The 24,869-nt window shown below is 40.5% G+C and overlaps 1 protein-coding gene across 2 annotated transcripts in view; it reads left to right on the top strand.

Annotated features, from left to right (window-relative positions):
* The window catches only part of LOC142387979 (transmembrane protein 87A), a 29,571-nt gene extending 15,299 nt beyond the window's left edge, over positions 1-14,272 (top strand). Inside the window, exons 10-21 of one of the 2 annotated variants that reach the window (XM_075472778.1) lie at positions 1,272-1,455; positions 2,166-2,265; positions 3,814-3,907; positions 4,361-4,440; positions 6,473-6,579; positions 6,661-6,719; positions 7,786-7,889; positions 7,967-8,040; positions 8,163-8,221; positions 9,396-9,448; positions 9,613-9,643; positions 13,221-14,272. In XM_075472778.1, coding sequence (XP_075328893.1) covers positions 1,272-1,455; positions 2,166-2,265; positions 3,814-3,907; positions 4,361-4,440; positions 6,473-6,579; positions 6,661-6,719; positions 7,786-7,889; positions 7,967-8,040; positions 8,163-8,221; positions 9,396-9,448; positions 9,613-9,643; positions 13,221-13,262 — 987 coding nt within the window. In that variant the 3' untranslated portion in view covers positions 13,263-14,272. Of the gene's footprint in view, positions 1-1,271; positions 1,456-2,165; positions 2,266-3,813; positions 3,908-4,360; positions 4,441-6,472; positions 6,580-6,660; positions 6,720-7,785; positions 7,890-7,966; positions 8,041-8,159; positions 8,222-9,395; positions 9,449-9,612; positions 9,644-13,220 lie in introns of both variants that reach the window. The other variant, XM_075472777.1, reaches the window with a different exon arrangement.
* Positions 14,273-24,869: the final 10,597 nt, after the last annotated feature.

The following is a 24,869-nucleotide window of genomic DNA, read 5'->3' as shown; positions in this document are numbered from 1 at the left end:
GAGCTACTTGGTGAAAAACGGGGCAGGTGTCGGAGGTGATCCTCGACTCTCTTTTGGTGCATTTCAAGCACCCAGAACTTAAAATAGCCCGAGGTTTTGCTTCCAGAGGCCAGAAGATTATTTCAGGCAGGGCTGGACGATAAGGAAAAGAATAATATCACGATATAGAGTCGGTTTATTTCAAAAGTTAATCTAATAATGACCCCAACATGAACAAACGTATTAAAACTTTAGAACAGAGTTTATTAACCAAAGTTAAGGGACACTTTTTAACTGTTTTCTCTCTTGTAATTGGACAAAAACCCAAAATCTGTAACTGTAATCACAAATAAAAGCCTGGTTCTCATGCCTCGTGTGCATTTAAATCATGCTTTTCATTCGGGACACGAGCCATAAATGATGAGATGATGCTTCGGCCCGGGTTGCATTTCAGCCGAACTTCTGAGGTTCAGTCTGTGTCTTCTTGGCTGTGTTGTCAACTCTGTTCACTTAAAATCTGTTAATGTTACAGGTTAAAGGGTTAGGTTTTGAGAGTTTTTACTCAGTGGCAACGCAGTGGGAAGAGGTGAGAGTAGAATAAAGGGAGGTAGTGGGTCTAATTTGTTTTTGGGAAAAAATATGAAAATTAATATTTGAAAATTGATATTTTCTAAATGCGGCTTAGAGTGGTGGACTTAGGATCAGGGTTTTAGACCCTGTGACCCTTAAGGTTAAGGTATGTGGGAGGGAAGGTTGTAATAAGGGAGGTAGTGGGTCTAATTTAGTTTTTGGGAAAAATTATTTGAATTATGAAGATTAATAGTATTAATAATTATTATCATTATTATTTAAATTTTTTTCAAAGAAAAATATGATAAAATATCATAAAAAATAGGAAAAATATATGTGGGCAAAAAGTATATACAAGAATTGAAAATATCAAAGAATAAAAAATTGAAAAATATATACATGTAAGAACAGAACAGGGGTTAGGGTTAAGTCAGAGATTGTTTCATGCTCTGATTGAACTGCTTTCAGATCACAATCAGAGCTCTTTCTCCTCATTTATTCTAGTTTACAACTATTCCTTCAATACAACTTAAAGTTAGGACTTCCCATCCCAAAGGTTCCTGTTGTCTTTAAAGTACAAACCTTCCTCCCGGGCCCGAGCTTTGGGTTCCTGCTGTGGAACTACAACTTAAACACAAACTCAACCCACTGACCATTGTTACCCCTGAGCTTCTCTGAGTAGATGTGCTGTGTTTAACGTGCGCACGCCTCTGCGTCTCCAGTTCTACATGGTGATGTGCATCGTGTACGTGCTGATGGCGGTGCTGTGGCTGCTTCTGTCTGCCTGCTACTGGAGGGACCTGCTCAGGATCCAGTTCTGGATCGGAGGCGTCATCTTTCTGGGCATGTTGGAGAAAGCCGTCTACTACGCCGAGTTCCAGAACATCAGATACGACGGCCGCTCAGGTAGGAGGCGCCTCTGGTTAGCCAGCAGCTCGCTTTGAGCCTGCAGCTCGCTTTGAGCCTGCGGATGCTTTGAGCCTGCGGATGCTTTGAGCCTGCAGCTCACTTTGAGCCTGCAGCTCGCTTTGAGTCTGCGGCTCGCTTTGAGCCTGCAGCTCGCTTTGAGCCTGCGGCTCGCTTTGAGCCAGCAGCTCGCTTTGAGCCAGCAGCTCGCTTTGAGCCTGCGGATGCTTTGAGCCTGCGGCTCGCTTTGAGCCTGCGGCTCGCTTTGAGCCTGCAGCTCACTTTGAGCCTGCGGATGCTTTGAGCCTGCGGATGCTTTGAGCCTGCGGCTCGCTTTGAGCCTGCAGCTCACTTTGAGCCTGCGGATGCTTTGAGCCTGCTGCTCGCTTTGAGCCTGCGGATGCTTTGAGCCTGCGGCTCGCTTTGAGCCTGCAGCTCACTTTGAGCCTGCGGATGCTTTGAGCCTGCGGCTCGCTTTGAGCCTGCAGCTCACTTTGAGCCTGCGGATGCTTTGAGCCTGCTGCTCGCTTTGAGCCTGCGGATGCTTTGAGCCTGCAGCTCGCTTTGAGCCTGCAGCTCACTTTGAGCCTGCGGATGCTTTGAGCCTGCGGCTCGCTTTGAGCCTGCTGCTCGCTTTGAGCCTGTAGCTCGCTTTGAGCCTGCAGCTCGCTTTGAGCCTGCGGCGCTGTAACGGCATGTTCCTCCTGCAGTCTGGGGGGCGGTGGTGTTCGCTGAGGTGCTCTCGGCGGTGAAGAGGACCCTGGCCAGGGTGTTGGTCATCATCGCCAGCCTGGGCTACGGCATCGTCAAGTGAGTGTTTGCGTCACAAAGCTCTTTGGGACGTTTCCTCGTTGGAATCCAGAAATGGCGACTCGAGTCACTGTGACTTGGTCTCGAGTTGCTGTTTTGATGACTTGTGACTTGACTTGACAAAAAATAAAAGACTTGAGACTCGACTCGGACTTGGAAGTTAAAGACTCGGCACTTGACTTGACTTGAGACACGATGACTTGAATGACTTGAGTGTTATTCAGTTCATGTTTTCAGTTTGAATATAAAATTAATTTAAAAAATAATATGGATTACCCGGTAGGAGCGCAGGCTGAGAATGGCGTCAGGATTGGATCCCTACCCTGTCAATCAGCCATGCCCTCTCTACATACCTTAGTGTTTATTGGAGAAAATAAACTCATATCAGATATGCATCAACATGTCAGCGGGACAGAGAGTCATTGTCTGTGTTCCAAACCGCATACTTCTCCCACTACTCATACTAACTTTCTGAGTTAGTATGCGAGTTTGAGTAAGCGAGAAGTTCCCGGATGCATACTAGATTCTCCGAAATGTTGGGTATGCATCATGAGGATACTACTCATACTCAAACTACCCAAGATGCAACGTAACGTGACGTCGCCGATCGTCATTTCCTGTCAAAACGTCAGTTTCAAGCTAGCTACAACGAGGGTAGGTTCACTTCCTGTTTTCAAAACAAAAGCACCAATTGTATGGTAATGGCTTTCCCTATGATAAAAGGCAACGGGTATTTTATTTTGTGAAAATAACAGGAAGTGCGTTGCTCACTGCGGCTAGCTTTAGTAGCGCCGAATTCGTGGGAACAAAATTGTAAATAGCCGGTATTTTGTCAGGTTTTCAACACGTTGGGGATCTAAACGACTACTTTCTCACCTGAAAATGTTTCAAATGTTGCTAAAGTTTACAGAGTTTAGAGCTTAAGAGAAATCAGCTTCAGGTTGGCTGATTTCGGCTCGGGCAGGAGCGAAATGCATTGTGGGTAAACGCTCTGCATACTGTCTGATAGATGAGTATGCAGTATGTAGTATGTAGTAGGCGGCTTCGAACACAGCAAATGTCTTCGGCTTTCGTAATTACCATTTTGACGGCAAAAAGACGAACAGCTCAGTGCAAGACATGCGGCATCAACATCTCAGACAGCCAGACGACAACTTCCAACTTTGTTCGTCATCTGAAGATCCATTCTGACCAGTAAGTGCTCGTCAAATGAGCTAATATTATCCTGTTAGCCTAGTCGGTAGTTAGCTAACGTTAGCTTGATATGATACGGGGTGGACAGGTTGGACACATTGGCCAATGATGTTTACTGACAGTTACTTGTATTTTTGTCTGTTCACTTTATTAAGATCAGATTCTGCAGGTAAAATTGCAATAATAAGGTGACTTTGACTTGACTTGCCCAAGAAAAAATGACTCAGGACTTGAAAGCTAAGACTTGAGACTTGCACATGTGTGACTTGGTCCCATCTCTGTTGGAAATTAATCTAAATTTAAAGTGATAACGATGAGGAGCCCCAGATTTGATCTTTAATGATGATGTTTCAGGCCCAGGCTCGGCGCCTTGCTGCACAGGGTCGTCGGGGTCGGTCTGCTCTACTTGGTCTTCTCCGTGATCGAGGGAATCCTGCGAGTCAACGCGGTGAGTAAACCGCAGAGCCGTGTCTGACTCTGATATGGGGCTCTCTAAGAGCCCGAATAAAGACAACTGGACTTATTTTCTCTCGCACAACGTTAAATGCTCTCCTGATGTTCCAGTCGCAGTTTATCAACATCTGAACCTCTGAAGCCTTTCAGATTAGAGCTGAAACTTCTAAAAGAACCAAGAAAAGAGATCCAGTTGCTTTTGTTCAACCTCTCTGAGGGATGATTTAGTTCTTAGACTAATTTCACAAACTATTCAACCCCCTGAGGGATCCCATCAGAGGATTTAAATGCTTTTGTTGCTCAGATGCATCCAAAAATGTTCAGATCTGTTCCGTCTTGATCGTTTAAACTCTTTCAGATGTTCATCCGGACTGGATCCAGCAGCGGGAGCTGTACAGCTCAGCTGCTGTTTGCAGGAAACGTGTGTCTAACCTGTGTGTCTCTGCAGGGCCAAGGAGAGAAATCCAGCACCAACCTGCTGTGTGCCATCGTGCTGGCCTTCACCGACACCTGCATCGTCTGGTGGATATCCTTTAAAGAGATTATAAATATGAAATGTCTCCTGATCAGCTGCGATAAAACGGTCGCTGTGTCGGTGTTCTTCAGAAAGCTGTAATAATTCGCTCTGTGTTCCAGTTTAAAGCTTTTTAAAAACAGCCGTAGACGTGTTGGACCTCACAGGGTGAAAAGATAATTAAGTTATGAGGAAAGATCAGATGTGAACCACTAATTATAAGCTTTGTAAACATGGGACCCGTGTAACTTTTATCTTCCACACTTCTGTTTGAATAAAAACCTGAATGAAAGTCTCACCCAGACAGGAGCAGATAGAGTGAAATAATACAGACACCCCCCCCCCCCCCCCCCCCCCTCTACAGCGTGCACAGCGTCACTGTGATGGACGACATATTTCAAACCAGCTGAACTTTATATATTAAGAAAGAAACGGGCAGACGGCCACTGGCTGCTGCTCTGGACCACCAGGGGGCAGCAGAACTCTCTTATGCCCTCATGTTTCTCTGCTCTCAGTATGGAAGTTTCTCTGTGCCATCAGAGTTTGAATACGAATTTCTAATATTGAATTTTTACAGCATCAATATCATATCAGACTATGAATTTGAATAACCAACAGTGTAAAAAAAAAAAATCAATTTCTAAAAACAAAAATCAGTGGAAAAAGAACCAGACTCAACATCCGGGTAAACAGGGAGAAGCAATCGATCCCTGTTCTCAATTCATCCAACGGCAGCCAATCAGGTTACGCTCCATTGGTCATGTGACACCAACCCAGGTAGGGCAGATCAGCCGTGTCCACCAACGCGGGTGATGCTGCTTCGGTGAGTGAGTTTACTTTATTTGCCATTTGTGTTGGTAAAATTGAGTAATAGATATTACTCAATATCTATTGAGCTGATCTGACCAATGGAGTGTTGAAAACAGGAAGTGAACCTACCCTCGTTGTAGCTAGCTTGAAACTGCCGTTTTGACAGGAAATGACGATCGGCGACGTCACGTTACGTTGCATACCCAACATTTCAGAGAATCTAGGATGCATTCGGAACTTCTCGCATACTCAAACTCGCATACTAACTCAAAAAGTTAGTAGGAGTAGTGGGAGAAGTTGGAGAAGTATGCGGTTTGGAACACGGCCGTAGTTCTCCTGAGTGCTATTGTGGAGGAATAAAATCTTTCTCAAGTCAAATAAATGAACAAAGTCCGTTATGTGCCCTGGTAGTGGATTTAATCGAAACACATGCTCATACAGAACATGGAGAGCTCTGCCGTTGCGGCGCGTCACACAAGCTTCTAACAGTGGTACAAACAAGCTACACAGAAAGGAGTTATTTCCTGTCTGGCGCGCGAGGCGCCATCTCGTGAGGTGCATGACGTAGCTTAACGTAAATCAACAGGATCTTCTCACAGTAAGGCCTGCGCATCCCACGCATGAAACTTACAGATAAGGACACAGATGTTCGCAGGTTGCAAGTTGCAGGGCAGATTATACTATTAATATCATGTTTTTGCAAAGCAGAGACAAAGTGCAATTAAAGTTCAGTGTCTGGTACAACACACATCACATGAATATAAGATTACCTGTAACAAAGGTATATAAATTCTTTCACACTATCCCCTCTGGCTTTACTTGACTCTGCCCTCTGCTGGTGGATATATGCTACTGCAGCTCCCTCATTTTTTTTTTTCTCTTCTTCTTTTTTTTCCGCTTTATTCCTCGTGTTTGTGTTCTTTAGAAAACCTTTTAAATCTTACTGTCTTCTAATTAAGTTTAACTGAGCAACTTTGGCTGTATTTTGTGATGTCTGTTGACCCAAACTGAACCAACGACGGGATGAATTCAGCTTGGATTGAACATTTTTGGGGTTTTTTCGTGTGAGAACACTTCCTGGGTTCATCTTAACGTCTGTCTGAGTCCCTGAGGAAGGCTTATGTGTGGAAACGTATCAGAGTTTCATAAAGGGAAGGAGCGCCTTGTAGTTTTTTGACACTGAAAATAAAAAACAGCTTTTTTTTTGCCTGAGGCTCCTTGACCTTTTCGTCACATCTTTCTGAGTCTGGCTCAGACGATGAAGCTGCTGAGGCTGAGGAGGAACGTGGTGAAGCTCTCCCTCTACAGACACTTCACCAACACGCTCATCTTCGCCGTCATAGGTAACAAAACATGCTCAGAGATGCTCTTTTTTTTTCTGAAAGCCTTTTTGTTTCTTTATAAAACTCTGTTTTCTTTCTCAGCGACGGTCATTTTTGTCATTTGGACCACAAAGACCTTCACGTTGTCCAACTGCCGCTCTGTGAGTATCACATCTCTACCTGGTGAACGCTTCGGCTCTCTGATGTCCTCCATGCATTCATCTCCAGCAGACTCCATCACTGTAACGCTCCTTTAACTGGACTTCCCAAAAAGAGCATTAAAATGAGCCGCCCTACCAAAGCCCCAAATAAAGCAACTTAATTCAATTTTAAATCCAAAATCTATTTAGTATGATGAAACCACCTGTTATTTATCTGTTCAACTCAACTCAATACATTTTTTATCATGTATTTTTTGTTACACAATACAAAAAGACAATCAGCAGTTTTCAGGATTACACTTTTTTTTTAACTGTCAGTTGGACCAACAGTTTTCTTATTTTCTCAGTATTCTTTTACATAATAAAGGTTTATTATTGCTATTATATAAATGTGAAGTAATTACTTCTGAATTAATTATATTGAAAGGGAAAAAAACAGTGAACTTTTTTCTGCTGTTTAAATGTTTTTATAATTCGCGGGTCAAAAATGACCCATAAGACAATCTTTGTACCCTAGTGGTGTACAGCCCACATGGAAACATTAACAAAAATAAAGTATACATTAATAATTTTACATTTTTTTCCGAGAACAAAGTCTCGGCAGGTTATAATATGAAAAATATAAAAAAAAAATAGGAATAATATATGTAGGCAAAAAGTATATACAAGAATTGAAAATATCAAAGAATAAAAAATTTAGAAATGTATACATGTCAGAGTGAAACAGAACAGGGGTTAGGGTTAAGTCAGAGATTGTTTCATGCTCTGATTCAACTGCTTCATTTCATGCATGAAATCTGCACGATATCTTTGAACTTATCTGGACTGTTGCTGGTTTTTAAATTCATTTAAATGATTTTATTTGTTCCTCTTTATATTCTTTTATGCATTTTCAATGCTTCTTCCACTCCCTGCTGCAATGCTTTTATTTTATGTGAAGCCCTTTGAATTGTTTTGTACATGAAATGTGCTACAAATAAACTTGATTTGATTTAGTTTGAGCCAAACACAGAAATTCATCCATTTTCAGCCTTTTTTTCCTCCTGTTTTCACTCTGTGTCCGTAGGACTGGAAGGAACTGTGGATAGAAGACGCCTTCTGGCGCTTCTTGTTCTCCACCATCTTATTGGTTATCATGTTCCTGTGGCGACCATCGGCCAATAACCAGAGGTAAAGGGTAAAGGCCGGGGCGGGTGGCGCCACTGTTCGCCCTCTAGTTGTGACTTAAAGCCCAGTTTGTGTTGCAGGTACGCCTTCAGTCCTCTGGTGGATGAAGAGAGTGAAGAAGAGGAGAAGGAGCCCATGATGAACGAGGCTTTTGGTCAGAAACCTTCCCTTTTCTTTACATTTAAAACTTCCTCACAGCCGCCATCACTGTCAGTTCCTTTAGGGGCGGAGCCTGATGCTGCATATTTAATGAGCGTTCTCTGTTGTGAACAGAAGGTATGAAGATGAGGGGCATGAAGAACGAGACCAACGGGACGGCCAAAGCCAACAAAGTGGTGAGTTTCAGATGAATATGTGTTTGGTTTCCTTCTTTTCTCTGATAAAAATGTAAAACCTTTTATTTTTGTTTAATATTTTTATTAACAAACATATTGATACAGATAAATAAATAATAAATAAATAATGTGTAATATATTATATAATTATATATATATATACATTATAATATATAATATTATATCATATATTACATGTATGTAATATTAAAAATGATAAATAAATAATAATAAATTATGTGCATCTTGATGAGTTTAAAAAAAAAAGCTGTATGCCTCATCTTGTGTTTTTATTTATTTTGTTTTGGTTTTTTACAACAATTCCAGAACAATACACAGTTGTGGGGGGGGGGGGGGTACTTAGCTAACAGTTAAGGACATCTATATATAGTAGGGCTGGGCAACGATTAAATGTTTAATCTAATTAATCGCATGATTTGCCTGATTAATCACGATTAATCTCATTTGTACGCAGAATCCAAAAATGAATCCAAAAGTAGCGTATAGCTTTTAGCATTTAGCTTTATTTTAAATGTGCTGCCATATGAATGAAAGTGCCATAACATTTGTTGTGCAAACACACTTTTAACATCAGCATCTTTCTGTAGTTTTTATGTAGAAGCCTCGCTCCACTGTCTGTTTCCTTGAATGACTTGCTGCTATCAGTTGTGTGTTTTGCCTTTAAGTGATATTTTAGACTGGAACTACTACGCTGAGAAGACAATTCAACTTGGCTGTAAATGCAGGAGTTTTTTTTTTTTAATTTATTTTGAAATACGTGCTTTTATGTTGAAACCAGTAAAACAGGAAGTAGCGCCGGTTAGCTCCGTGAGCTTCACACCTGTAGCGGTGATGTTAGCTGCTAGTTTATCTTTATTTTATTACTCCATGCTTCGTGGTGTTTGCTGTAACTGTGTGAATGTGATGCATTCAACAGACTTTTACTAAATAAAACCTGCGTTAATGCGCCATAAAATATTTATCTGCGTTAAATAATTAACAAGTTAACGCAATAATAACGAGTTAACTCGTGACTTTTGATGTGGCTTAAAAGCTCTTCCCACAGTCGGCTCGGTGGAGAGGAGGGAAAGCCTGGAAATGAAACTTTAGCAAAACTTTAAAACATTTCAGGCCTTTGTTGTGCCAGCATGTGATATTTTGTTGTTTTTTACAGGACGAGGACCTGAAATGGGTCGAGGAGAACATCCCATCATCTGTGGCAGAGGTGTAAGTCAGAGATTAACTCCTCCGTCTGTGTTATTCGGGGGGTTTGTTGGATGTATTTACATGTTAAAGATGCTGTTCTGGACCCAGGGTGTCTTTTCTTCAGCCTTGGTGGATTGAAACTGTCTTATGTGATGATGATGAAAGTCTTTTTCTCCTGTTCGCAGCGCCCTGCCGCCTCTGCTGGACTCCGATGAGGTACGTTTTCTCGTGTTCCTGCTTCACTAAAGCCCGGCTACAGCATTCAATCCCCTAAAAAACTCAACTGCATCCCTCAGAATTAAACATTTTGAAGGTTTTTGTTATGAAAGAACCTCTAAATAACCTGGAAATGAAAGTTATTGGGGGCATGACTCTGAATGAGGAATACAAATCATAAAAATAAATATTTTTTTTCTAAATATTTCTATTGAAAGCTACAATACAATACTTTCAGTTTCAGACATACAATTTGCCTTTTCTTTTCTTTTTAACACACACATATGCAATCGATTACATGTGTAAAACAAAACACTCACAATATTTGTTTAATTATTATTATAAATAGTAATTAATTATTAATTAATTACTATTATAATTAATTATTTTATAATTAATTATAAAATTATATTATTATTATATATTTTATATTAATTATTATATTGATTATTTTATAATTAATTATATAGAAAATAATTAAATTAATTTACAGAGTGCCATGTAATAAACAGTGAACAACCCCCCACCCACATACTGCTGGTTATTTATGCATTTATTTAAAAGGTAGAACAGTAACAGGCACACATTCAATCAGGTAGTACCTCTAAATTAGTGAAATAGGAAATAAAGGGTTACCATTTGTGAAAAAATTTGACTGTACATCCTCTCAGCGTATATTTAATTTTCTCAAGTTTAAAAAAAAAAAACATCTTTAAGCCACCGGGATATTTATCAGACTTCCAATGCAACAATAATAAACATCTTGCTTGTAAGGAAGTGAAAGCTATAATAGAGTTAAATGCAAGTGAGGGGTCAGGAATCCCAAATATGGCAATCAGAGGGGCATGGTTGAATATATTTACCCCAAGAACAGTGGACATGATAGAAAAATAACCTGAAAAAAGAAACCTTTCAGATCAGGACAAAGAAAAAACATGTGACTAAGGTGAATAAAAAAACCTTTATAAGGGAAACGTAAATCACACAAGCGCAGATGAACGTTTCAGACGGATAAACGCGCTCGTTTTACATCGTTTTTCTGCCGTTCGCCCGCTCAGTTCGTCCAGAGTTCTGCTGTTAAAGAGGCTTTTTAGCCTGAAAATAATAATAATAGAAATGGGAGATAAAAGTGTGGATTTGTTAATCAGGGAAATGAAAATTCATTCATAAATATTGAATTCTGAAATGTGCACAGTTCAGATTGTGACCAGCAGGGGGCAGCAAACAGCCAGGAGATCGTCTGTTGCGTCACGCCGTTGTTTACCCTCATCCTCGTTGTCGTGGCGACCGGAGCTTGTGTGTGTTTGATCTTTAAACGCTCCTGCAGCCATTAATGATCCAATAATCATTTAATATTTATCATATGAATAATAGAGGCTGTTTTAGTTGACTCACTCATTACAGTTTAAGATATTTTTTTATACTTTTCTCCTATTTAACCGTTTTATTTGGGTCATTTTCCAAATATTCTCCCTCATCTCCAGATTGAGCCGCTTTTTAAGGCATCGAGCAATCAGTGAAGTGCCTCTAATGTGAAATCAATGGGTTAGATAAGCTGCTGTTTGGACACTGAGAGATATTAAATGCATAGAAAATATGAGTTCTGGAGGGAAGCCTTCAGATGGGCAGCCTCTTCCAGGTGAGTTCGGTGCATTAATATCAGCGTGGGAGTCGTGTCCTTTGTCACAGACGGAGATTAAAGGGACAGTTGCCTCTTTATGGCAGATTATACAACATATTCTTGCTGTTTTAAGAAGGAAATTCTGGTGAAATCTGATAGCTAAATGATTCGCTGTCCCTGTAATGGCCAATAATGTCATTGGTGATGATTAAAGAGGGAGATGACTTTATTCCTTTATTCGAGCTCCGAAACAAAGCAAGTTCCAAGAGGTTCGTATCGGTCCTACATGTAGGCCGAAGCCTACATTTTCACCCTAATGGCGTTGATAATAATAATCATTAAACTCTTTAAACTGCGATGCTGTGCTGTTTTACAGTCGTCCTCACAGCCGGTTTGCTGAACACGTAGCTTCCAGTGGTCGGTTTCCTGCTCTCTACATAATTTGGGCTGTTTTGAGTCCTTAAGTTCGACTGTTTTTTTTTGTAATTTACTTTTTTATTGCTTTTCAACAGTACAAACAAAAGGAACAACATATACATGAACCAATGACAAGAATAAAACAACATAACATGAAAGAAAAAAACAACCCACACACAAAACATTACTAAAATTAAACAGTTCTGTTTAGCTGTGCATATGACACCTGAAAGTATTTTATCTGCACTCTTCACTTTTAAATTAATTAATCAATGATTATTTTTAATTTTTTTTTTATTTCTTATTTTTTATTTATTTATTTAATGATTTTATTGCCTTCTTGTGATTTTATGTAGCTGTAAATCACTTTGAATTACATTGTGTACGAATTGTGCTCTACAAATAAAATTGCCTTGCCTACTCGCTAAAAAATGCTTACATAAACTAAACTAATCCAAACATAAAGATAATTACATACAGCAGGGTTAACATCTCCAGCATCTCATTGCCCCATCCATCAACCATCTGGCCCAACACTTATGAAGGGACCTCATAGTTTCATGAATATTTCCTCCTTATTGTTCAGCCTGAAAATCAGTTGCTCGTAGCTTTGCTATTTTTTTTAATTTCTCCTAACCGCTCATTAAATGGTATTTTTGGTTTTCCAGTGTCTTAGAACAACCCTGCACCCTGTAGTAAGGGCCAATCTACACCATAAAGTTTGCTGGAATGATAAGTCTATTCCCTCCGTGGCTTATTGTTAGCTTATTGTTAGCTTATTGTTAGCTTATTGTTAGCTAATTGTTACCTTATTGTTAGCTTATTGTTAGCCTATAGTTTGCCTATTGTTGGCTTATTGGTAGCTCATTGTTGGCTCATTGTTAGCTTATTATTAGCTTATTGTTGGCTTATTGTTAGCTCATTGTTAGCTCATTGTTAGCTCATTGTTAGCTCATTGTTTGCTTATTATTAGCATATTGTTAGCTTATTGTTGGCTCATTGTTGGCTCATTGTTAGCTAATTGTTTGCATATTGTTAGCTTATTGTTAGCTCATTGTTGGCTTATTGTTGGCTCATTGTTGGCTCATTGTTAGCTTATTGTTAGCTTATTGTTGGCTTATTGTTGGCTCATTGTTGGCTCATTGTTGGCTCATTGTTGGCTCATTGTTGGCTCATTGTTGGCTCATTGTTAGCTCATTGTTGGCTTATTGTTAGCTCGTTAGCTTATTGTTAGCTTATTGTTAGCTCATTGTTGGCTTAATGTTAGCTCATTGTTGGCTCATTGTTAGCTTTTTGTTAGCTTTAATGTTATATCCTCATTTTTAAGTCGCTAAATGCAGAAACATAAACTCAGTTATTCTGATATTTGCTTTTGCTGTTATTTAACTGCTGACATAAACACAAAACGGCTTCATTTAATCTGTTAACAAACATAATTTCCCCATCTTCTTCCTCAGCCGTGCCTTTGGAACGTGTGCAGAATGCGCTTTTGGTGTTCAAAGACAGAAAATAACCCGTACGGTGGTTTCTGTGTTTCAGGAAATCATGGTGACGAAGTTTGAGATGTCCAAGATGGAGTGAAGCGAAACAGGAAGTCGGGCAGAAAGAGGCGGAGCCAATCAGGACGACTGGTTTAAAACCGAAGGCTGGAAAAGGAAATGAAGAGTTTATTTTAGAGGCGGCTGTGTCACCATGTGATTTGATCCCTCAATTTATGAGCTTTGTAAGCCTTGATTGTACATACACTGGGAGCAGAATCAATCACAGCAGCACACGGATCTTTTTCTAGTCTTTCTTTCTATCGCCCGTTTTGGCTTTTTTCGGCCTTTTCTTGGTTTACATGTAAAGATGTGAATTTGAAACGCTTGTATTTGTGCAGCAGGCCAACTCTCCGCCTTGCTTTTTGGGCTTTTGTTTTGTTTTTTTGCACCAAAACACGCACACATTGAGCCAGTTTGTAATGAAAGAAGTCTCCAACCTGTAAAAGCCAAATATTCAGAAGAGTCGAATATGTGAATGAAAGTTATTTTCTATGTTTTTTGTTTTTTTTGGGCTTGTGGCTGCAGGTAGTTCTCACATTCGGGCTGTTTCTGTGCCGTTTGAGCCTTTAAAAGTGCTTCTAGTCCTTTAATGTCTGATTTGTGGGAGGTTTGTGGGAGCCCAGATGAAACCGTTCATCTTTTATCTGTTTATCTTTGTTTTTTTAAGCCCTGCCAGCTCGTAGGGTTCTTACAACTCAAGGGGGAGTCATGTTTCCCATATTTCCAGCAGCACAGCCATTCAGTTCCACACAGACAATCGAGTTAATCTGAGGATTTATCCTCCTGACTGCACTCTTACCATCATGTAAGATTCATCCAGATTTCATGAAGCATGTTAACATGACACTCAGAAAATCAGATTATTGTGTTAGTCCCACCACAACCAGACCTTTAAGATGCACATAAGACATGTCGGTCCAACCCAAACGGTACAAAATCAAGCTTTCTGAACTGGGCTGCTGCAAAGTCGAGTCTTTTTTGCATCGTTTTGTAAGTGTAAGTTTATATTAATGCAGCTCAATTGCAAATAAAGCTGCTCTCACCCACACATTTTTCTGTTTCTTTTGTCAAGACGACTAGAAAAGGGTCAGAAAGAGACGACGTGTCGACCGTCACGGTCGCTCTGCTCTAATAAAATCCAGATTTTTTTCATTTTATTTATTTTTTTATAACCAGGATCTCTGTGCAGTGCACAGATGGGGACTCGAGTCGCTGTGACTTGGACTCGAGTCGCTGTTTTGATGACTTGTGACTTGACTTGACAAAAAAGAAAAGACTTGAGACTCGACTCGGACTTGGAAGTTAAAGACTCGGCACTTGACATAATAAAAAAAAATAATATGGATTACCCGGTGGGAGCGCAGGCTGAGTATGGCGTCCTGATTGGATCCCTACCCTGTCAGTCAGCCATGCCCTCTCTGCATACCTTAGTGTTTATTGGAGAGAATAAACTCACATCAGATATGCATCAACATGTCAGCGGGACCGAGAGTCGTTGTCTTCGGCTTTCGTAATCACCGTTTTGACAGCAAAAGACGAACAGCTCAGTACAAGACATGCGGCATCAACATCTCGGACAGCCAGACGACAACTTTGTTCGTCATCTGAAGATCCATTCTGACCAGTAAGTGCTGTCAAATTAGCTAATATTATCCTGTTAGCCTAGTCGGTAGTTAGCTAACGTTAGCTTGATATGATACGGGGTGGACAGGTTGGACATATTGGCCAATGATGTTTACTGACAGTTACTTATATCTTTGTGTTTTCACTTTATTAAGATCAGATTCTGCAGGTAAAACTGCAATAATAAGGTGACTTGACTTTGACTTGCCCAAGAAAAAATGACTTGGGACTTGCACGTGTGACTTGGTCCCATCTCTGGTGCAGTGAGTTCAGCTGAAGTTACCCGGACCAGGATCTCCCACAGAGGAGGCTAAGCAGCAGGATGTGGTCACGGATGGTAGTCCAGCTGTAACGTTGCTCATCTCAACTGCACGTGACGGCGCAGAGTGTCGGCCACTGGTGGCGAAACATCTCGACTATTCACCAACTATTTATCGGATGTCTTTGAAATTTGGGACAAACTCTTTGGGACAAAGAGTCAACTCTTCTCTGCTTTCTGTTCTTGATGCATCGTCAACCTGGTTGGCGTGGATACGCCATCTGTGACCGCATTCCTTGGCGTTTCCAATGAGAAAAAGCAGAAACACCATGTAACCGACTCAGTGGGGTCACATGGCTCTGAGAGGATCAGATTATTGGCTAAATTACAATCAGACTGAGCTGAGCAAGGGTAATTCTCCTTGGATATATGGCGGTGAATGAATGGGATCAGAGGCACAAAGCGTGTCATACCCCGGTATGATAGGTGGCGCTGTACCCATTCCAGCTGTTGCTAATAGAGCCACTTCCTGTTGACCTCTTCACCACCAACAACAACAACAAACTCAGGCATTGGAGAAAGATGGAGAACGCAGAGCCAGATGAAGCTACGTCCCTCTACATTTGCTCTGTGATGAGCTGCTTGTTGCACAAACTCGATGCCCAACGGAGCATTCTCCATCGCGTTGTTTGTTTCTTTCTGACGGCGACAACAACAGGAATATCGTCTCCTTTGACTTCCGGGTCACGACCCCGGGAAAACATCTGGAGCAGGTGCAGAACGCAAAGGCTGTGTTCCAAACCGCATACTTCTCCTACTACTCATACTAACTGTCTGAGTTAGTATGCGAGTTTGAGTAAGCGAGAAGTTCCCGGATGCATACTAGATTCTCCTAAATGTTGGGTATGCATCATGAGGTTACTACTCATACTCAAACTACCCAAGATGCAACGTAACGTGACGTCGCCGATCGTCATTTCCTGTCAAAACGGCAGTTTCAAGCTAGCTACAACGAGGGTAGGTTCACTTCCTGTTTTCAAAACAAAAGCACCAATTGTATGGTAATGGCTTTCCCTATGATAAAAGGCAACGGGTATTTTATTTTGTGAAAATAACAGGAAGTGCGTTAGCTCACTGCGGCTAGCTTTAGTAGCGCTGAATTCGTGGGAACAAAGTTGTAAATAGCCGGTATTTTGTCAGGTTTTCAACACGTTGGGGATCTAAACGACTACTTTCTCACCTGAAAATGTTTCAAATGTTGCTAAAGTTTACAGAGTTTAGAGCTTAAGGGAAATCAGCTTCAGGCCGGCTGATTTCGGCTCGGGCAGGAGCGAAATGCATTGTGGGTAAACACTCTGCATACTGTCTGATTGATCAGTATGTAGTATGTAGTATGTAGTTTGCGGTTTCGAGCACAGCCAAAGTGATTCACCACGAGCTTCAGCGTCTACAAGCAGGTTTAGAGTGACTTTCAACCCAGTTATCTCGGGATCTGAATCCGATCCGATCCAGTTCTTAGTCAGATTAAGGTGTCTACATGCACTTAATAACTCAGTCTGATTATAATTTATCTCTTGTTAAATCAGTCGCACGTATTACTTTCGTGCTTTGTTGTTTGTATGCAAAAAATATCGAATAATGTGCTGTTAACAGCTTTGATTAGCAGTATCACCTGCCTGACCAGTGAGCTGGTTTTCCATGTTGGGTATGACATCATTCCCCCGCCCTGACTTGTGATGCAAATGCTAAATAAACTGGACTTTATAGCACTTTTCCACTCTAACTGACCATCCAAAGCACTACTTTTACACTACATGCCACATTTCTGTCTCTATCGCACACATCGGTAGGCAACATGGAGTTCAGTTTCTGGCCCAAGGACGCCCGGGCAAGCCAGGAGTCAAACCATCGACCATCCTTCCTCCCCAAATGCAACGGAGCAATATTTCCCCTCCGATACCAACTTTTAAAGGTATTCATTTCTTTTGTTTGTTGCCCAAAACTTTCAGTTTCGTTGATATTTCCAAGAACTTCAACTGAAATAAATGTTAGTTTGCTAAAAATGGCAGTTTTTTAGTTTAAATCTGCCCCGATATGTAATTTTACTACACAATCCTGACCAAAACCAGTGTTGATGCTGATGTTAAAAGTGTGTTTGCGCAACAAATGTTATGGCACTTTCATTCATATGGCAGCACATTTAAAATAAAGCTAAATGCTAAAAGCTATACACTACTTTTGGATTCATTTCTGGATTCTGCGTACAAATGTGATTAATCGTGGTTAATCAGGGAAATCATGTGATTAATTAGATTAAACATTTTAATCGTTGCCCAGCCCTGATAATAATATTAACTATCGAGTTTAGCTCCAACAGCATCAACATAACCTGTCCCTGAACTCCAGTGTTCAGGTGTCCTGGAGCATCACAGCAGACGCCATCTCAGTGTGTCAGACTCTAACGCTGTAACATCTGTGGGTGAAACTCTGCTATGAACTGATCCCGCTCCGCGTCCATTTTACCCCAGCATCTCTTCTGTGCTCGATTGAGCTTAAACAAGACGACGTGCAGCATCGTCTCCATCTCATCCTCACGCATCAGTCCTGTGTGCAGCCGCCATCGCTCTGAGTGGCCTGTGGGGCAGCTGTGGGGCAGCTGTGGGGCGGCTAAGGGCAGCTGTGGGGCAGCTGTGGCCAGCTGTGGGGTGGCTGTGGGGCAGCTGTGGGCAGCTGTGGGGCAGCTGTGGGGCAGCTGTGGCCAGCTGTGGGGTGGCTGTGGGGCAGCTGTGGGCAGCTGTGGGGCAGCTGTGGGGCGGCTAAGGGCAGCTGTGGGGCAGCTGTGGGGCAGCTGTGGCCAGCTGTGGGGTGGCTGTGGGGCAGCTGGGGGCAGCTGTGGGCAGCTGTGGGCAGCTGTGGGCGGCTGTGGGGCAGCTGTGGGGCAGCTGTGGGGCGGCTGTGGGGCGGCTGTGGGGCAGCTGTGGGGCAGCTGTGGGGCGGCTGTGGGGCAGCTGTGGGGCAGCTGTGGGGCAGCTGTGGGCAGCTGTGGGCAGCTGTGGGGCAGCTGTGGGGCGGCTGTGGGGCGGCTGTGGGGCGGCTGTGGGGCGGCTGTGGGGCGGCTGTGGCCGGCTGTGGGGCGGCTGTGGGGCGGCTGTGGGGCGGCTGTGGGGCGGCTGTGGGGCGGCTGTGGGGCGGCTGTGGGGCGGCTGTGGGGCGGCTGTGGGCAGCTGTGGGGCGGCTGTGGCCGGCTGTGGGGCGGCTGTGGGCAGCTGTGGGGCGGCTGTGGGGCGGCTGTGGGGCGGCTGTGGGGCGGCTGTGGGGCGGCTGTGGGGCAGCTGTGTGTTCCAGCCTGTTACGTTTTGACGCTGACTTGTCTGAATGAACTAACGCCCCGTACGTCTCTCACGTCGGCCTGCGGTCGCTTCTTATCAGGAAAACATGTTTAAAAGTCTCCGTTTGAATCCTGTTTGTCAGGATAAAGACGTTTATTTCTGTCTGAGCTCCTAAACTCTGAGTCCAGTAGTTTTAGCTGCAGAACTGTTCAGCATCGTGTCTTAATTCTAAAACGCCTCAGATTAGATCCACAAAACGTTTTTTTCAATCATTTATCTTATTTGATTTTGTTGTATTTTATTGCTTTCACTGTTCTTTTATTGTTTTTTTCAATTTTTTTCAATTATTTTTTGATGATTATTTTTTATTATTTTTGAAATTGAATTTTTTAAAAAAAAAATTTATTTGTTTTTACTTCTTCTTCTCTTTATTTATTACCTGCTGTAAAGCACTTTCATCGTAAGGATTGTCTGTAAAGGGCTGTATAAATAAAATACATTTACATTCTTGGAACAGATACTCAGGCAGCAAATAGTGCAAGAAAAACCATAAAAGAATATGAAACATCTGATTCCACGTGGACAAGGACGTGTTAATATTTTGTTTATGATAACGCTGAGATTTAATCTAATAAAATAAAAACAACACTTTTAAAAAAATTAAAAAAATAGGGATTCACCTCCTGTTTAGGCTGTAGTTCAAGTTTCAAATAAAAATGAGAGAAAACACTCAGAAAACATAGATTAATAAATTTGCAATAACACTGGTTTTGGTCAGGATTGTGTAGTAAAGTCACATATTTAAACTAAAAAACAGCCGTTTTTAGCAAACTAACATTTATGTCAGTTTTTATTTCACCACACTGAAAGTTTTGTGGCACAAACAAAAGAAGTGAATAGCTTTAAAAGTTGGTATCGGAGGGGAAATATTGCTCCTATGCATTTGGGGAGGAAGGATGTTCGGAAGATGAGACATGTGAACAGCTGGAATTGTTTGGTTTTCACCCCAGTGAGCAGGAGCTGTTACAAATAAAATAAAAAAGGTAAACGTGAAGCAGGATTCCTGGGAGACTTTTTATTTTAGAGGACTATTTAATTAAGATGAAACGTTTACTTGTGACAGAGGTCGGTTACCTTTGCTGTTGATGGCTTTGAAAGATGTGAAAGTGTGGATCTTTGTTTGGACAGAAGAGGAACGGGCCACAGTCTTGGCTTTCCTCTGCTTGCATCATGTCAGCAGCTGTTAAAGAGATGCTCGAGCAGGGTTTGAACGTGGAAAAAAGCTGAGCTTGAGCTGCACAAAACCTCCAAAACCTGCAGGTGATACAGACTACAAACCCCAGACAGGAGCTGGAAACATTCTCCTCCTTTCTTCTCATCATCGAGTCTGACATTTAAAATGTCTTCTCAATCTTCCTTTGAAAGCTTCAGATTTTTAATAGCTTTTCTTTCCGTTTCCTTGTTGGAAATGTTCTGTAATCTCATTCTGAAACCGTGTATGAGGGAACAGTCATCAGTGTCTTAATGTTACCCTAAGGGACAAAAAAACCCATCAATAAGACATCAATAAGACATCAATAAGACATCAAACTCCACCGTATTTAGAAAATAAAGACGAATCTGAGCTGGAAGCAGCAACACATTCGGAGACAAAGACATAAAGAGACGTTTGTTGTTGATTCTGGAAGCTTCTCCAACCAGCAGGTCACCTGCTGACAGGTGCGGGTGGAACAGCAGCTTCCACCAAAGGTTCAGCCTCTCCAACAAGGACGGAGCACACAGCAGGCAGTGATACGAAGGGAGAGAAAATAGGGCCAAGCGATTGTGAGCTCTGACTTTTTCCTGGAGAACCATTTTGTGATGCAAATGTATTACTCTGTAACGAATTGCTGTATATTTACGGTGGATTTACAACAGTATCCAACTGTATTTCACAATAATTAATGTAATTTATTTATTATTTATTATAATAAATGTAATTTATTTACATTATTTACATGAAATAATGTAATTTTACAATAATTGTAAAATCCTGTTGAATATTCATCCCTCACATGTAAATTAACAGTTAAATAATTTAACAATACCAGTAGATAACTGTAATTTAACAGCATAAAACAGTATTTGTAATGAATTGATGTCCAAATCCAAAATATACATTATTATACTGTTAAATAAATTACGGTAGATGCGCTGTAAAATGACTAAAACACAGTTATCCTGCCGTCATGTACTGTAATCCAAAAAAACAGTATTATACTGTTTGATAAATAACAGTAGCTGCACTGTAAAATAACAGTAAAATACTGGCGTCCCTGCTGCCAGTATTTTACTGTTATTTTACAGGGACATTCTTTACTGTGTGGTCTTTTGAACGCATATTGTTTATAGAAGCAAAACGCTTTATTTTTTAAACCCCAGCCAACTAGCCGGACTACCTTCATCAGCACCAAAACGAGGCTGGAACTCTGCTCACAGGACGCAGCAGGGGGTAAGAAGATGTTCATACATGATGTCGCTAATTGTCGCGTCCTTTTTAGTTTCCAAAGTATATTTTCTAAGAAAGGCCGTGGGTGGCAGCAGGTGGTTTTGTTCTTGCACGCACTTCAGAGTTGATTGTTTAAAAAACATATGTAGTTTATTTTTGACAAAAAAAAATATGAACAAAACAATAACTAAAGATTTCTTACAATTTAAGATGAAAAACGAAAGTTAACTTAATCTGTTTTAACAAGATCTAAAAGTGATCAAAAAAATCATTTAACCACCACCTCCCGTCTTCACAGCGGACATTTGACAAACAAAAAGCTCCTCCAACACGCCCCCCCGGTGTGTTCTTAATCTGTCTGATTAATGGGAGGGTCTAAAAGTTACCAAAATAATCTAAACAATTTCAAGTATAAAAATGAATTACAGATTTTGATTCCAAATTAATTAAAGTATATTCTAACTGCCCAAAGAAAACTAAATTGATAGAATGTGTGATTTACAAAACATAAATGGCCACAACACTAATATGGGATGTCATACAGCTTCATTTGGGGCCCCCCTACCATCACCTCAGCTCCAGATGCCTCATTATTCCATAGGCTGCACTGTTATGTGTGTAACGGACCCACAATCATTAGCATTATTTGTAATCCTCTTACATTATACAGGTGTCATTCTTGTTTTTAACCTTAAAGGGATAGCAAACTCATAAATATGGTTTAATTAACTTCTACATAAAGAGTGATGTATAAGTATGGCTCATTAATTTAACTATTTGAAAGTAACATCAGCAGGCTGGAGACTGCATTATTTATAGTAAACACGTTAAATAGTTTAATTTCTTTCAGATGTGCAATGGTGTGCAAAATGTTCAAAATACAAATACAAAATAGAATCAAATGACATTCACATTATCTTACAGAAAAATAAAGTTGTAATCAAAATTAAATTCAAAATTGCTCTCGGGGCCCCCTGGTGGTGTGGGGGCCCTAAGCGACCGCATAGTTGGCATATGCCTTGGGCCGGCTCTGGCTTCATGTCAAAAGAGGCGAACTGTCCCTTTAAGCTGCAGCCGTTACGCTTCAAACTGAAGCTCCGTAATGAAAAAAGTTCTGCCGATGTTTGAGACTGATGAAGTTAGCGGTGTTTTAACACAGAGAGGTGAGTGAGGGAGCGTCTTTAAGCTGGTGTAAAGTTGTAGTTTATCGGCTGGTTTGACCTCCTGAACGCCACCGATGGGACTGAACGTAACCACTGAGGCCCGTCTACCCTCCTCATGTGCATCCTCCATAACAGCTGGTGTCTTTATATTGTAATCCTGACGTGTAATCCATCTGCTCCTCCTCCCATGGCGCCTTCAACCTGAACTGCACCAGCAGACAAATCTGAAGACGGCTCCATCGACTCGTCTCAGCCACATATTCTCCATCTGCTGCTCGGGGCTCATTTCATGAAGAAGCTGTTGTGTTTGATTTCGGCGCCGCTCGTCTAAACTCAAACTGGAATCGGCCCAACGACGACGCCACATTGTCCATTAAGAACATGACAAAGCGTCGGTTTTTTCACTGTTCTCCAGCATTACGGCTGTAATAACATAATCCCAGAGATTTGGCCCGACAGTATGCTGCTGATTTCAACCGACAGTAGGGAATTACCGTCGCCACAACAGTTATAACTGCTGCTGTGGGCTTCAACATGTGGCCCGTGGGCCCTCTGAGGGAAGCTGATGGTGGCATTTAAAAGAAAATATGATCAGAATCTTTAAATGCAGGAATATGCACCATCTTTTGATTGTTTGGAGCATCTCATTGTTCATATTGCAGATATATTTACACGGATATATGTTTGCACAAATATCATCATTGTACAATATAATGTAAATTATCCATATACCCCATATTTTATCCATATACCCCATATTTTAGCCATATACCCTATATTTTATCCATATACCCCATATTTTATCCATATACCCCATATTTTATCCATATACCCTATATTTTATCCATATACCCCATATTTTAGCCATATACCCTATATTTTATCCATATACCCCATATTTTATCCATATACCCCATATTTTATCCATATACCCCATATTTTAGCCATATACCCTATATTTTATCCATATACCCTATATTTCTTATTGGTTCAGTCTGTTCAATTGAATTTATTTTTTCCTTTATTGTTAAATGTACAAATCTGTTTTTATTTAATTTACTGATGTTTATTATTATTACTATTATTATTATTATTATTATTATTATTATTATTATTATTTACCCTACTCTTCATACTTTAGATTTGTTTATAGCTGATGTTTATTCTCTATTTTTATTCTATTCTGTTTGCTTGTTTTTCCTTTAATTGTTTACATATCTTTTATAATGTACGCTGTTGCAACACAATAATTTCCCAATAATAATCTATCTATCTATCTATCTATCTATCTATCTATCTATCTATCTATCTATCTATCTATCTATCTATCTATCTATCTATCTATCTATCTATCTATCTATCTATCTATCTATCTATCTATCTATCTATCTATCTATCTATCTATCTATCTATGCGCCGTTGGAGTATCTGGAAATGTATTTCTCTCATGGACTGAAGAGGACTATAAATTAGGGCTGGGCGAGTTTACTCGTTATTGTCGTTATTATTAAAATAAATTAAATTAAATAAATGCATTAATGCACGATAAGATATTTATCGGCGTTAAATAATTAACGAGTTAATGAGATAATAACGAGTTAACTCGCCCAGCCCTAATTTTGTTCATGATAACGCTGAGATTTAATCTAATAAAATAAAAACAAGACTTTAAAAAAAAAAAAATAGGGATTTACCTCCTACTCAGAAAACATTGATTAATAAATTTGCAATAACACTGGTTTTGGTCAGGATTGTGTAGTAAAGTCGCATGTCGGGGCAGATTTAAACTAAAAACAGCCGTTTTGGGCAAACTAACATTTATTTCAGTTATTATTTCATCACATTGAAAGTTTTGGGCCACAACAAAAGAAATGAATACCTTTAAAATAGGGCTGGGCGAGTTAACTCGTTATTATCGCGTTTACTTGCTAATTATTTAACGCCCATAAATATTTTATCGCGCATTAACGCAGTTTTTTTTTTTAATTAAAATTGTTTTAAATTTATTTTATTTTTGTAAAAGTCTATTGCTCACAGGCTTTTATTTTGTAAAAGTCTGCTGCTCACAGGCTTTTATTCTGTAAAAGTCTGCTGCTGTCTGCTGTGGAACAGGAAAAGAAAGTAATCGGCGGATCCACCAAACATGGAGAAGGGTACGGAACTTTTACTCGGCCATTTTCATGTTAAAGTTCTTCCAGACGGCGGAGTCGACAGAACCAAAGTCATCTGTAAACACTGCCAAGTTGAATTGTCTTCTCAGCGTAGTAGTTCCAGTCTAAAATATCACTTAAAGGCAAAACACACAACTGATAGCAGCAAGTCATTCAAGGAAACAGACAGTGGAGCGAGGCTTCTACATAAAAACTACAGAAAGATGCTGATGTTAAAAGTGTGTTTGCACAACAAATGTTATGGCACTTTCATTCATATGGCAGCACATTTAAAATAAAGCTAAATGCTAAAAGCTATACACTACTTTTGGATTCATTTTTGGATTTTGCGTACAAATGTGATTAATCGTGATTAATCAGGGAAATCATGTGATTAATTAGATTAAACGTTTTAATCGTTGCCCAGCCCTACTATAAATGTTAGAAAACGAACTTTTTAAAAAATCTGTTCATGTCTGTTGCTGGCTTGGCGTGTCTCGCAGTCTCCTTTGTTCATAAAAAGGTGTCGGCAGCTTCGTAGCTCGACTCAAGGACACTTTGACAGCAGGCTTCCCTGCTGAGGACCAGACCTGAGTTCTATAGCAACGCTTCAGGGCTCACTAGCTGGTATTTAG

The sequence above is a fragment of the Odontesthes bonariensis genome, chromosome 9 (genome assembly GCF_027942865.1).
Source record: "Odontesthes bonariensis isolate fOdoBon6 chromosome 9, fOdoBon6.hap1, whole genome shotgun sequence".
Taxonomy (NCBI): domain Eukaryota; kingdom Metazoa; phylum Chordata; class Actinopteri; order Atheriniformes; family Atherinopsidae; genus Odontesthes; species Odontesthes bonariensis.
The sequence above is the reverse complement of the archived record's forward strand: the minus strand, read 5'-3'. Positions and strand labels throughout refer to the sequence as shown.